The sequence below is a fragment of the Hyposmocoma kahamanoa genome, unplaced genomic scaffold (assembly GCF_003589595.1).
Source record: "Hyposmocoma kahamanoa isolate Upper Pololo Valley unplaced genomic scaffold, ASM358959v1 80, whole genome shotgun sequence".
Lineage (NCBI taxonomy): Eukaryota > Metazoa > Arthropoda > Insecta > Lepidoptera > Cosmopterigidae > Hyposmocoma > Hyposmocoma kahamanoa.
In genome coordinates, this window is record NW_020654051.1 from 126,311 (window position 1) to 141,678 (window position 15,368).

General features: G+C 40.1%; 1 protein-coding gene across 1 annotated transcript in view; it reads right to left on the reverse strand.

Moving 5' to 3' along the window:
- Nucleotides 1–15,127, reverse strand: part of LOC113233778 (39S ribosomal protein L12, mitochondrial) — a 33,853-nt gene extending 18,726 nt beyond the window's left edge. The window contains exons 1-2 of the mRNA XM_026468979.1: nucleotides 14,906–15,127; nucleotides 14,358–14,637 (exon numbers count right to left, since the gene is read on the reverse strand). Of these exons, the coding sequence (XP_026324764.1) occupies nucleotides 14,358–14,637; nucleotides 14,906–14,964 (339 nt within the window). The 5' untranslated portion in view covers nucleotides 14,965–15,127. The remainder of the gene's footprint in view (nucleotides 1–14,357; nucleotides 14,638–14,905) is intronic.
- Between the last annotated feature and the right edge of the window lie 241 nt (nucleotides 15,128–15,368).

The window sequence follows — 15,368 nt, forward strand, 5'->3', positions numbered from 1 at the left end:
TATAAGCCATTTCAGTATGATACATTCATTACCGGACACCCTGTATACATATAATAATAATTATAGAAAAAACGATGCAATATCTACGTCAATTGATTACTTATTTAAGTTTTGAAATGTGTCTATATAATTAGTTTAACTTGTTACACCCTTACAGGGTATCATATGTATGTAAATACCTACTATAATCTTAAGCTTATTAACCTGTACTATACATGTGAATTGCAATAGTAAGCCTGTGCTGACGAATTAGCTGCCATATTGGCACAACTCATTAATTTGTCTTTTGAACATGCAATATTCCCACCAACTTTCAAAAAATCAATAGTGAAACCATTTTCAAAAAAGATGACAAACAAAATTTGCAAAATTATCGACCTATAACTCTGATACCTGTTTTATCAAAGATTCGGAAAAACATCTAACACACGAAGTTGATGTCATTTATTACCAGCCCCCGTAGCATGGCTAAGCAAGATAGTCACGACACGCCCGTTAAAATTGAAATAAGCGCGCGCTATTGGCGCTATTGATCTCAATCAGATCTAATTTAGATTAGCATGTTTGTCTTATTCCTGTCGGTGCGTGCTGCTTATGCAATCCTATATAAATAACGTAATATTTATTTTATTTTCATTAGCGGTTTCACGCGTAATAGATAAGCAGTACTTAAGTTCAATACTTACTTACGTAAATGATTATCACTAGTATCAGGTTTCTTACCACGGTATGACTTCTTTTTATTTTCCCGATATTTCGGAACGGTTGCACGCTCCATGGTCACGGGTTGACTTACTTACGTATTTCTCAACACAAAACAATGTCGGAAGTAAAAAAGAAGAGACGGCAATACTGTGCGGAATATATTAAATTCGGATTCATTGAAAATACCACATACCCATCGTCGCCTTTGCGCCTTATATGTCTAAAATCATATTCGAATGAAGTAATGAAGCCTTCATTCAAGACTGCAAGATCATTTGAATAAAATGCATCCAGTTATTAAAGACAAGAATGTAGCATATATTCAAGACCTAGAGAAGAAGCATAATACTCAGGCAAGTGTAGCAAAAACTCCTCGTTTCGGCGGCTGCTAAGCAAAATGACGACAGACTTCGAGTTTCGTACAATATCTGTTTGTTAATTGCTCAAAAAGGCAAACCACACAATATCGGAGAAGAGTTAATTTTGCCAGCAATAAAGGAAGTAATAACTACTGTGCTGAATATAATTTATTCTCAAAGTGGGCAGTAGACAAAATAAGTTGGGGAACCCCTGATATAATATATAACTTCAAGAATGACTTTATTTACAGTTTGTTTCTGGAAATGAATATCAGGGTCGATGAATGTGGATATTTAAATTTATGAAGATTATCCACGGATGCAGATGCTGATATTCACAACCCTGGTTCCAAGGGTGCTAATGGTATGGAAACAGCCTTTTTTCTATACCCTACAAAATGAATCTCATAGGGTCGTATTCCAGAACTCTACTCAATGCTCAAGTCAGGATTGCACGGGAAACACAAGCACTGGAAATACGATCCTAATGGCAGGAACTTGAGTATGATTTCGAATGCTTTAAACCATACTCAAATCCTGACTTGAGCATTGAGTAGAGTTCTGGAATACGACCCTCAAACTAAGATTATGTCAAGGGTCAAGATTTAAAAAAAAGGCCAAGACGGCCTTAAATCTCTATGGTTGTAAAGCGGGACAGCATTGAGATCTAAAACTAAAGATTACTCTGTTCGTTACTTTATATGTTATACAAGGCAATTGTGGGGCCAATAGTGACATACAGCTCTGTAGCTTGGAGTGCTTAAGAAAACCAAATAGCCACAATTGCCACATTGGGCAGTCGATAGCGTATCGCATGCCTGCTAGCAACGGAAGCCATGTCCACTACACCTAGGTGCATGCAATTGGTGTACCAATGAGTCAAAGATGAAACCCAACGTAGGCTGTGGTATGCACGGCGTGCAACCCAGGCTCAACTACAAGCAGCCCATGGGACGACACTAGTGCATCTTTCAGGCCGAAATGCATTCCATAATTATTGTGCGAAATTTGAACCAGAAGAGGGCTATGTCATTACTTGTTCGGCTTCTGCCATTGAGAGTCAAGGTGAGGCTTTAGCTATCAGCCTACATATGGTGAAGGCGTTTGACCGGGTCTGGCACCAAGTCTTCTTTCGAAGTTACCATCACATGGGTTGCGTTATGCAAATGGGTTGACAGCTTTCTGTTCAACAGAAGCATAAAAGCCGTAGTCGACTCTGACTGTATGGACATTAACACTGGTGTCCCGCAAGGTTCTGTGCTATCCCCAACGCTGTTTTTGCTGCACATCAATGATAATATGCTGCTCTGACTGTATGGACATTAACACTGGTGTCCCGCAAGGTTCTGTGCTGTCCCCAACGCTGTTTTTGCTGCACATCAATGATAATATGCTGTCTACTGACGGCATTCACTGTTTTTCGTGGATTATCACTAGTGGACATCCAATTAATTGTCTTTGTGATGCAGCGCAAGTGAGGTAAATTTTAAAGTGCTATCGTGACAAATTGTTGTAATTGCGGACACTATTTATTTTCTAAATAGAAATTTATTGAATATTTGCGAAGAAAACTTCGCTGCTTAATACTTGGTATCGACAAATAGATTACGTAAAAAAGACTTTTTCGTAAATGAAGTGTTATTATTTTTTAAATATCTAATGTTTACTTATATTCGATTCATTTCATTCTTTTTCCGTTAACATATTTCATTTTCGAGACCGGGATTCCCCGGTTCTGAACCCTACTCAACAGTACATATAGCATACCAAGCTACACTTTGTTCAGATTAGACCGTAAACTTATGAAAATTAATTTTCATAGGAAATGAAACTATTTGTCCAGATTTAAATCGCGTACGCGTACGTTACAATCGCGAAAACCTAAGAACTCGATAAATAATTTTCAAACAAAACCAGAGGTGGAGGTGTGGCAATGAATGTTAGAGAAAACTTAAATGGTATACCGATAGTTGCTAGACGTAACCACAGATGTCTGAAAATGTGGAAGCTCGTTTACTTAGATATTCAGATTAACACCTATCACTTTCTACTGGTAGGGGTGTATCGACAACACGATATAAACGAAAAAAACACTGCGAGCACGTGACATCAAACTGTGGACAAACCTTTTGGCAGCCTCGGAACAATTCTATAATGATTGCTGGTGATTTTATTTTATCCCCACTATTAAATGATCTATTCTCAAAGATCAGCTCCATATAGGGCAAGCAGGACTTTAAAAAACATTTTTGTTAGCGGTAATCTCTTCCAACTTGTTAATAGTCCCACAAGGTTCCAGCAGAATCAGGCTCCCTCACTCTTGGACCTGGTACTAGTTAACGAGGAGACTTTGATTAAGTAAATAGTTCATAAACTACCCATGGGTAAAGGCGACCACTATGTACTAGCGTTCAGTTACCAGTATCAGGTACAAACATTAAATAACTCAACCAAGTTTAGACAATACTATGGGTCGTATTCTAGAACTCTACTCCATGCTCAAGTCAAGGATTTGAGTATGGTTTAAAGCACTTGATGTCATACTCAAGTCCCGGCCATTAGGGTCGTATTTCCAGTGCTTGTGTTTCCAGTGCAATCCTGACTTGAGCATTGAATAGAGTTCTAGAATACGATACTGTAGTCTAGGCTCTATACTCTATGAGTAGAATCACTGGCTGAGTGAATAGATTCATAATTAGAATGCATTGACTTACAATTATATGGACGTCGGGTCCGCGCTAAAAAGTGTCCGCACTTGTAAGGCGCTAAAATCGTATACAGAGCGCCAAACTCCGCTTTAGTCTTCATTTGTTCGACTGACAGCGCGATACTGCGATGACATTACAATTTAAATTTCGAATAGGTTGACTTGGGACATTTTTTTCGTGGTTTTTGTATTAGACCCGTCGTCCATTTATTCGTAAGTCAATGTTAGAATGCTTTGAAAATGAACTAAGAGAAAAGAATGGAGCATCTTGACATTATTGATTTGTAACCCAAAACGAGTAACATGTAAAAAAGTGAAATAAAGTATATTTTTAAAGATTATTCCAGTTTATATTCATAAAAGTACCTCTCGCTATGCATTAGAGCTATACCCCTCAGTACAAGTGGTGGAGGCACGAATTCCAATGTGAAAACCTTGAGTAATCTTAAAATATCACTATATACAAAAATAAAAGCAAGCCACCAAGGAAGAGGAAAACGGACTTAAGGTCGTAATATATATTTTTATTTTTTATTAGAAAATCGATGTTGTGTGCTCGTGCACTTCGTAGTAGATACCGGTAAAGTAAAAAAAGGGGTTATACAATGAATCATACACCCGCACAGAAATTTTCGGGCCTAAATGATGTGGAGGAGTTTCTGGGCCAATTTGAAGCGATTAGTGTGATAAACAACTGGTCGGATGGGCAAAAAAGATACGTAATTGCGACGTATCTGGAAGGGCCAGCCTTGCAATGGTATAAAGGCCATTTTTCTTCATATGCCACATATGAAATCATAGCACAAAAGTTGAAAGAGCAGTTCCCCTCGCAGGTCGATTATGCTCAAGAATTTTACTACAGGCGACAGAGGCCTAATGAGCCGCTTGTGGAATATTTTTATAATCTAGATAGTTTGGCGACGAAGGCTAAGATTGAGGATGATGTGAAATTTGTAAAGCATTTCCTAAAATCTTTAGCTCCCAACTATCAGTGGGTGCTTGCCAGCAGGTTGTTCGCGTCTAAAGACGAACTAAGAAAAACGATTATACAAATGGAAGATGTATTTAATCGTCAATCAAACTTGGAACAACAGAATATTGAATTACCAGTGTGTATTTCAAAAGACTATCCTCACGCTTGGCAAGCACAGGGGGATCCTTCACCCGCTGGTGGATCCATCACTGCTTATGCAGACTATCAAACACCGCAAACTCCGGTCACGGCTGTCGTTCCGTTTGACATGCAGCGAAATACGCCACGCGGAAGGTATAACTTGAGACCTCGGCATGTATATTCACATGCACAAGGTATGGTTCTTCGACGGGTTATCCCCAACGTCGATTTAATCAAGGCACAGCTGCTCATTCAAGAGGCGATCACCCAAACGCACCGCCACGCCGATAGATAGCCGGGATAGTCGGACGTGGAATGCGGAACCGGCGTGTTTGGAACAAAAATTGTGTGTAGTCGATAAGTGTAATGTAGATAGAGCACCCTTAATAACTATTTGTATAAATAATGTAGATTGCGAGGCGTTAGTGGATACTGGTGCTTCTGTATCAATAATCTCACAATTGTTTGCAGATAAATTGAATTTACAGATTGAAAAAACATCGAATTTTCCTTTGCGTACGGTTGGTGGGACGCGAATAATTGTACAAGCGTCCACCAATGTTTCGTTGGTAATACAGGGAAACAAATATCAATCAAAGCTGCTTGTTGTAGACGATGGTGATGAGCTCCTTATCTTGGGACAGGACTTCCTTATGGTAAATAGCGCGGTAATTGATTTCGCAGCCGCGAAGATAACCTTAAAAAGAAATGTTGAAATTCCTTTCAATTCTGTCTCTGATGTCATGTCAAGGAGAAAGAATTGTTGTTCTATTGAGCCAGTTTCGAAAAGTTATAAAAACCTTTCATTAAACAAATCTGAATATTTATATTTCGTTAATTTATTAAATGCGAATGGTGACCATATGTTTAATGTCTCGAGTATAAAAAAAATAGAATTTAATATTGATAATTCATTACAGGAGAAAAGGCGCGATGAATTGAATCAGTTATTGCTACAATTCCGTGATACATTCTCTTTACAATAAACTGCCTTTGTTACACATACTGGGCTATATGAGTTCTATGTGTTACCTTTTGGCTTGAAAACAAGTAAAGTGGTGTTTCAAAGGGCAATGGATAAGGTATTGGCAGGGATGAAGTATCGTAATGTGATAGTTTATGTTAATAATATATTGATATATGCAAGTACGTTTGTAGAATTTAAAAATGCATTAAAGGAGGTTTTGATGCGATTGCGAAATGCGCATTTGACTTTAAAACCATCTAAGTGTCGTTTCGGTTTTCAGAAGGTGACCGTTCTGGGACACGAAGTGTCGGCTGAGGGAATTGGACCGGATAGTAAGAAAGTGGCGGCGATGAAGGAGATAAATCCTCCATGTAGTCTAAAGGAAGTGAGAGCGGTTTTAGGATTGTTCTCTTATTATCGAAAGTTTATTGATAATTTTGCTAGATTGGCGCTCCCCATCACAAATTTGACGAAAAAGGACAAGGTGTTTGTTTGGACAAATGAAGCGCAGGAGGCATTTGAGACGTTAAAAGATCGGATTTGTAAAGCGCCTGTTTTAGGACATTTCTCGTCAGATAGTGAACAGGTGACGCGGCTGTATGTAGACAGCAGTGGTTATGCAATAGGGAGTTGTTTAGTACAGGGCATAAGAGAGATGAAACCTATAGCTTATGCCTCGAGGAAGTTAAGTGAAGCAGAAAAGAAATATTCGGTTACGGAGAAAGAATGTTTAGCGCTTATATGGGCGCTGAATTATTTTAAAAGTTATTTATGGGGGACTTCGTTTTCAGGTAGTTACAGATCATCGGGCACTTGTATGGTTAAAAAGCAAGAGAAATATGAGTGGGAGATTAGCCAGATGGGCATTGTCGATTCAAGGTTGGGATTTCGATATTGTTTATTGTAAGGGTAAGGATAATGTTGTGGCAGATTTCTTGAGTAGGAATCCGTTGCTGGAGGATGTAGAGTCGAAGGTGGAACGAGTACCGGAGCAGAGTGACGAGTTAAAGTTATATGTTTTGCGTGCGAATGATGTCCAGAGTAAACAAGAGGCGGATGGATTTTGTAGAAATATTATTAATTGCATTTGTTCAGGTGTTGGAGATAATTATCGAGGCTTCTTTTTACAGAACGGAATCCTTTATAAGAAATGTCGTTTGAATCAAAACATGTTGATTTAGTGGTCGTTCCGTCGGAATTGTTTTCGGAATGTATGAAGGAACTGCATGATAGTGCTTGGACGGGTGGACATTTTGGTTTGTTTAAAACTTTTTCAAGATTTAGACAGAGGTATTTCATGGTGAATGCTGAAAAAAAGATTGAATCGTATGTCAAGAGTTGTCAGTTGTGTCAGGAGCGAAATATAAATAAAACGATTGCACCTTTGATTTCTATTCCCGTAAATGGTATTGTCGAGCGCGTAGGAATTGATATTTTAGGGCCATTTAATCGTTCGGATAAGGGTAATAGATATATAATTGTGAGTATAGAATATTTGTCGAAATATGTGGTGTGCAGGGCCGTAACCAGGGTGACAGCGGAAACAATTTGTGATTTTTTGGTGTCGGAGATATTTTGTAAGTACGGCGGAGTAAAGGAAGTTTTAAGCGATAGAGGATCGGTATTTACTTCTCATTTGGTAGAGGAGGCAGTGCGAGATTTTGGGTGCGGTTATGGTGCATACTGCGGCATTCAATGCGAGGTGCAATGGTTTGTGTGAGAGATTTAATAGGACGCTGTTAGGAATGTTAGCAAAATATATAGGAGGCGAACAACGGAATTGGTGTAGCATGTTACCATTGGTGTGTTTTGCTTACAATTCTAGTAAACATAGCAGTACCGGGGTGTCACCATTTATGATTTTGTTCGGTAGAGAATCCTTATGTGCGTCAGATATAGAATTGGGGATTAATTATGTCAATGTTGCGGAGAGCTTGCAAGATAAAATTGCAAAACAAGCAGCGTTGATCGATGTTGTTAAGGAAAGAATAGTGAGGGCGCAGATAAAACAGAAGCGAAATTATGATAAAAAATCAAAAATAGTTGTATATCAGCCAGGGGACTTGGTAATGTTATATTGTCCTAGGAGAGTTTCCCATAAAAGTGTGAAATTAGCTAGATTATTTAAAGGGCCATATAGGGTACTAGACCGATTAAGTAGGGTTAATTATATTGTGATAAAAGTAGGTGTAAATAGGAATAGATCGGGTAGGCAGGATCTAGTCCATGTTAATAGAATGAAAAAGTTTTATAGAAGATAATTTAATGTTTTCTTGGTTTCTATTAGGTTAATTAATCTTTTTTATTTATTTTTCATGTGGAACCACAATGAGATTATCCAGCAATGATTGATGATTTTCCAGCAATGCAGACTTGGAAGGACGGGAGGAGAAGATACTCTATCAAACAGATAAAACTTATTTCTTCTTTTTTATATTTTTTAAATTTAATAGATATATTGTCCTGTATATGCGCATAGTTCGTGCTCACCCTCCCAGTTGAACAAGGACTGTCTGCATTCGGGGAAAATATATTTATTTAATTAATTAGGCGTCTTTCATATGGGATACCCCCATCCCATATGTATGTTAGGATATGTTGTTAGGGTTATATGTGTGTTGGTTCTTGTTTGTTTAGAGAAAGTGAGAAAAGCTGATGGAACGTGATAGCTGCAGGATGAGGACTAAGGCAGCTGGGAGATCAATAGTGATGTAACCCAGTGATCGTCCGATGGATGTTCAAGCCTGTGTCGTCGTTGTGGCAGCATGCACGTTGGAGATAGCTTAGGCTTAGACAGTTAGGAACTTGTAGTGATGTTTAGAGTTTTTTTTATTAGGATCATTCAGCCAGTTTAGGGACGCTGAAATAAAGTGATAGGGTTTAGTCAGGTTCCCTAATTAGCTAGGATAGCGAGTAATTATTTTTTTTTTTATTTGTTTGATTAGGATGTGGTCATGGTCTGTCTTTTTAGATAGGTTTTTGGCAGACTAAAGCCATAGCCTCCTCGGTGGTTACTTGTTGGTAAGATGATAGCTTCCGAGCAGTGTGTGGCTAGCCTGTAGTAAAGGCTGATCACCGATGTAAGTTGCCTATCATAGGTAGACCACCAGCTAGGGATATTCACCCCTTCAGCTGTGAGGAAGAGGGATGTAGTCTAGGCTCTACTCTATGAGTAGAATCACTGGCTGAGTGAATAGATTCATAATTAGAATGCTTTGAAAATGAACTAAGAGAAAAGAATGGAGCATCTTGACATTATTGATTTGTAACCCAAAACGAGTAACATGTAAAAAAGTGAAATAAAGTATATTTTTAAAGATTATTCCAGTTTATATTCATAAAAGTACCTCTCGCTATGCATTAGAGCTATACCCCTCAGTACAATACTATGAATCTATTGACTACTATAACACAGACTTAACCAAGAACTTTCAGACTGTAAACCTTACACGTGACACAGATCAGTAGTAGTCACGAATCTTGAGAGCAGTCAACACCACCACAGACAAGCTCAACCCACAACCAACAGCTCAAGCTCACCCACTCCCTAACCCACCACCTAACCGAACCCCTAACCCACCCCCTAACTCACCCCCTAACCTAACCCTCAACTTACCCCCTCACCTACCCCCAAAATCACTCCTTAACCCACCCTAACCCAACCCCAACCCGCCCCCTAATCCACCCCTAATCCACCCCCTAACCCACTCTCTAACCCATATTCATAATGATACTTTTATTCGGTAGTTTCGGTTTTAATTGTTAGTTTCAATTGTTTCTTAGAACAACTAAAAAAATTAATTGCAATTAATTTAATTGCAATTAAAATCAATTCAATTGAATCAATGCAATTAAATCAATTGCGACACGTCGCAATTGATTTCAATTGAATTGATTTTTTAATCTGATTGAAATTTAATTGATTAACGCCCAACACTGCCGCATGGATCAGTTAATGAAGCCAGATCACTTCGGTGTACGTGGAACTCTATATAAATGGATAGATAGTTATCTTAAAAACAGAACATTCCAGGTGCGTGTCGGTAACTCCCTATCGTATCGCAGGGATCAGTGCTAGTTCCCCACCTCATTGGAATATATATAACAGATCTGGTTGAGCTCATACATTCCAATTGCGCCTTTGTGCTGCTGATAGTTATTTTGCAAATCCACTTATAAATTCTGGACAACTTCAAAAAGATCTAAATCGTATACAAAACTGGACCAAAGATTGGACGATCAAATTGAATGCATCAAAATGTAACATATTCATCTTGGTAACAATAACCCCAAGGTCACATACAACTTACCTGGAAATACCTTAGCCTCAGTCAACATTCAAAAAGATCTTGGAGTTAATAACGCATTCAATTTAAAGTGGGATGAGCATATCACTACAATAGTCAAGAAAGCTAACTCCTATATGTATGTTATATGCAGATCGCTCCAAACAATGACAGTAGATGTTTTCCTCAAAATCTATAAGACCTATATATGGCCACTGATGGAATATGGATATCAAGTCTGGAGCCCTTATTTCCAAAAAGACATAAACCTACTTGAAAACGCAGAGTAAGGCAACTAAAATGCCACAGGCTCTTCGACGCAAATCCTATGTGGGGAGACTCGACTCGACTAGACACGTATTACGCCTCACTACTCTGGAAGAAAGACTCATCCATGGTGATGTCGTCGAGACTTATAAAATTCTGATGTGCAAGTACAATCTATCACACATACCCAACAATTCTATAAGAAACTTTAAACCATCTCAAACAATTTCGTGTACCTTCCAAAACACATGCAACACAAAATTTTTTCAACAAAGGAATGGTACATAATTGGAACGTGCTACCAAAAGTTGTTGTTTCCGCTGTCTCTATTAATGCCTTCAAAAACGGGACTCGATAACTAGCAATGAAAGAGTGAATTAGTGTTAAAAAGTGAACTAAAACAAACAATATGAATTTCAACATTATAATCTACATCACATAGTAGACATACCAGCGAAAATAAATAAATCTTTGAGCGGGCACCTGTTCTCACACGCCTGTATCGCCTCCCACTTGAGGTCAGTGGAGAGGAAATCCAGTCTTGTCGAGAGTCCATGGTTAATTGGATAGATTTGATGCTCAAGCCAGTCTCTGATTGGAGCGATACCAATCTTGTCAGATTTAATGCTACCAAAACGCAGGCGTGTCTATTCTCCACTAAACGGAGTCCCTTTGAGCTGACTCCGACTTTTCGTGATATATTCATACCGATAGCCGACCGTCTCCAGTTACGTGGAATGGACCTGTCGTCCAATCTGAACTTGAGCAGATACATTGAATCCATGGCCAAAAATGCAGCCAGGAGGCGTGGCATCCTTTCCAGGGTGAGGCGCTACTTCACACTGGGACAGTTGCTTCAGCTGTATCAAGCACAAGTCTGGTTGTGTATCGAGTACTGCTGCCACCTTTGGGATGGCTCTGTTGCATACCAACTGGCCACCTTGGATTCAATTGACAAGCGTGTCAAGAGGCTTATAGGTGACTCGGAATTAGTAGAGGCAAAGCTGCAGAACCTTGAACACCGAAGTAAAGTTCCCTGCTTATTGGTATTTTACAGGATATATCACGGTGGGTGCGTGATGAAATTACACAATTTAATTCCGCCTTCCCCTTTCCATCTTCGGGGGACTAGGTGTAGGCTTGGCTTCCACACCCATGTTGTGGATATTCCAAAGATTAATACGAAACATTTGCACTTGCACATTTATATGCAGATAATGCCTGCAGACTTGTTCGTTGAACGTTATAACTTGGGCCTTTTCAAGGCGAGAGTGAATAGCCATTATTTAGGTGTTCATGCTCTATCATCGACCTGATCGCCACTTTCCATCAGGTGAGATGGAGATCAAATGCACACTTACATTAGAATAAAAATATTGATGCAGTTCAAAGATGTACTATGAGAATTGTTGATGATCCTGTGCTTACAGACAATTTTGAACCACTGTCTTCGAGGAGAGACTTAGCCTCCCTATTCTGTTCTATTGCCTGTACAATGGCCAATGTTCTGAAGAAATGTCAGACATGATGCCGACAGCAACATTTTATCATCACACTGCTGGCCACCAGTAGGAAGTCCATCCTCACACTCTGGAGTCGAATCAATCTCGAGGTGTATGGTTTCAGAGGAGCTTCCTCCCACATACAATTAGGATGTGGAAGCCCCAATAGCTGACTCCCTGTTGGAGTTTTACTGCAGGAATACAGCATGGAGTACAGTTATTTTTACTTGACATTGGCAAAATCATTGATTATTTCGATGGAGCCATAACATTTAAAAGAAGAAGCATGGAGTACTTCCAACGGGGTTTGAGAAGGATTGTAAAGGGTTGACAACATGCTCATGCAACCCTGGTTTTGCAGGCATTCATAGGCGACAGTAACTGCTTTCCATTAAGTGGGCCATATGCTTATTTTCTGCCCACATTTAAAAAAAATTATCTACATAACCTCAGATGCTCAAATTGCTCTACATAGATAGCCTGTTACCCAAACTTTGAGGATTGTAGAGAACTGTGTAACTATACTGAATACTCTCAGGAAAAGATAAATAAGCAACTTCAAAGGTAATGAACAAGCAGATGAGCTGGCAAAGATCACTCCATAATTAATGATCGGCAGTATGGGTTTCGTCCGAAACGATCAACGGGTGACCTTCTAGCGTACTTATCGCATATTTGGGGTGAGGCTATAGACAAACGTGGCGAATCGTTGGCTGTTAGCCTCGATATAGCCAAAGCGTTCGATCGGGTCTGGCACAAAGCTCTTCTCTCCAAGCTCCCGGCGTACGGTTTGCCAGCCCAGTTATGCAGCTGGATTGCCGATTTCCTTCGTGAGCGGAGAATTCGCGTCGTTTCTGACGGCAGCATTTCGAGGTTCGTGAATGTGAACGCCGGCGTACCGCAGGGATCCGTCCTATCTCCCACGCTTTTCCTTCTGCATATCAATGATATGCTTCCACTTGGGAATATTCATTGTTATGCAGATGATAGCACTGTTCATGGGGGATATCATGGATTCCCCGCAGCTGGGCGCGCCGATACTGACAGAGAGCGATCTGATCTTGTCGTTGAGCTCAATAGGATATTGGACCTCATATCTGCATGGGGATCCAGTAATCTTGTTGAGTTCAACGCCAAGAAAACACAGGTTTGCGCGTTAACAACAAAATTGTCGCCGTTCCTTCCCATGCCTTCTCTGATGAGCACAGCACTTTCACCTCAGAGTAGTTTCACCTTGCTCGGTATGGAAATCTGCTGTGATTTGAATCCAAGGAGCTACATCGAATCTGTGATCAAAACAGCCTCACGGAAACTCGGAGTCCTGAACAAGGTGCGACGTTTTTTCGCGCCGGACCAGTTATGCCTGCTGTACAAAACACAGGTCCGGTCTTGCGTTGAGTATTGTTCGCACTTGTGGGACGGCTCCGCCAAGTACCTACTCGATGCCTTGGATAAATTACAGCGTCGTGCTACTAGAATTATAGGCGACGAAGAGGTCTCATCACGCCTTGAACCTCTGCAACTGCGTAGAGATGTTGCATCGCTTAGCGCCTTTTACCGCATGTACCATGGTGAGTGCTCTGAGGAGCTGTTCAACCTCATCCCCCCTTCCCCGTTCCTGCTCAGAAGCACGCGTGCTGGCCTTCGTAGTCACCGTTTCACTACCTGCCGCATTCCATCGCGTACTAAAAGGTTCGGTGGCTCCTTTCTCTGCCGCACGGTTGACAAATGGAACTCCCTTCCGGCACATGTCTTCCCTCCCTCTTATGATATGGGGTCCTTCAAACGAGGCGTGAAGAGGCATATTGTAGGCAGGCAGGGTGGAGGCGGCTAGTGCAGTGAGGATTCCATCGCTGCACTAGGTTCCTTCGCGTTTGGATACCACTTTCCACTTAACATCAGGTGGAGTGGAGTCACTTGCCTGTCAGGTATAAAAAAAAAAAAAAAAAAAAAGGCTTGTGCTAGGGAGGCCTTTCCCGAACCCTTTACATGAATCGCATACAGCCTGGCAAAGCTCACTCTGCTGAACCAGAGCACATAATATGTCTCTCAAAATATCTAGCTTCAGACCAAGAGTCTTAAGCACTTAAAAGCCCTAATAGCTGCCTACAATGCTAAACACTGAGAATAACCTTGGCTCGGGACAGAAGTGGCAACAGATTGATGACTAGAGCCTTGATGGGGCATTGTGGCTTTAACAAGCATGTGTCAAATATTGGACAGAGAAAAACAGAACAAGTAGATTCTTCCATGACACGGATGAAACTCCTCTACATCTTGATAGGCATACAAAGTGCCATACTGCAATAGCACAAGCTACAACTAGAGGACATAAACTGTCAAAGACAGCAAAATCCTTCTGTTTCTACTGCGAAATACCAAAATAAGGAGATGCAGTTTTTTTTAGGTAGTCAAACAACTACACAAGTATTGAGAAGAAATACACTTACAGTAAAGCTAGTCTTTACAGCTTTAGGTGCTACCTCTTCCTCTTCAATGGGAACGGCGGGAGCGGCGGCTGCGAACCCGCCCGCCGGCATTAGCGGCGCATCGGGCAGGTTCAATCGCTTCTTAAGTACTTGACTCAGCTCTGATACTTCTAGCAAGTTTAGAGTCGTGATTTCCGACACCAACTTTTCAATTTTAGAGGACACTGGCTTTTGGCCGCCTTCTGGAACTGGTACAGTCATAGGTGAGGCCGCATGAATGATTTCTTGGCTCAAGACGGAACTGGAAAAATTAACAAACTACAAATTATAACCAATTCGAACCGGCCTTGTACAACATTAAATAAAAATTAACGTATTTTCTTTTTCTTAGTGCATTGGCAGAACTGAACTGACTTGACCGATATTTTCAAAAATAACTTTGAAAACAAACAGCTTTGCGTTCCCATTTAGTCTTAATCAGGACCACAATTTCATCTATGTACGCCGTTGAACGATGTTAAAACTTTACGCTAGTTCGACTTCGACGAAAAATAAACTTGAAATCTTACCACCTCGAGATCGAGCGCCATTGGCGAGGTAAAGTTTTCATAATTCTCATGGTATTCATGGGTTTTTATTAATTATTTATATTAGTAATAAATTGATATCAGCTGATTTTTAATATAGACAAGATGTTACACTATTAGACATAGACAGACTGTGCATTTAAATAAATATATTTTTGATTTCTGCTGATTTCAGCTTTGCAAAGGTTATGAATAGGGAGGATGCACATTAGGGATGCTCGATGAACATCGATGTTCGATGATCATCGATATTGAAAGCAAAAACATCGATGTTTTAATATCGATGTTACCATACGAAAAATATCGCAACATCGATGTTAACGGAATCGATCATCGATGTTAACTTACGGCCTCACCTCACCAAATTGTTAATTGCCATACAAGTGCTCCTCCAATGATAACTGCAAAAGGTATTGAAGAGTTAACTGAAATCTTTGAAATTTTA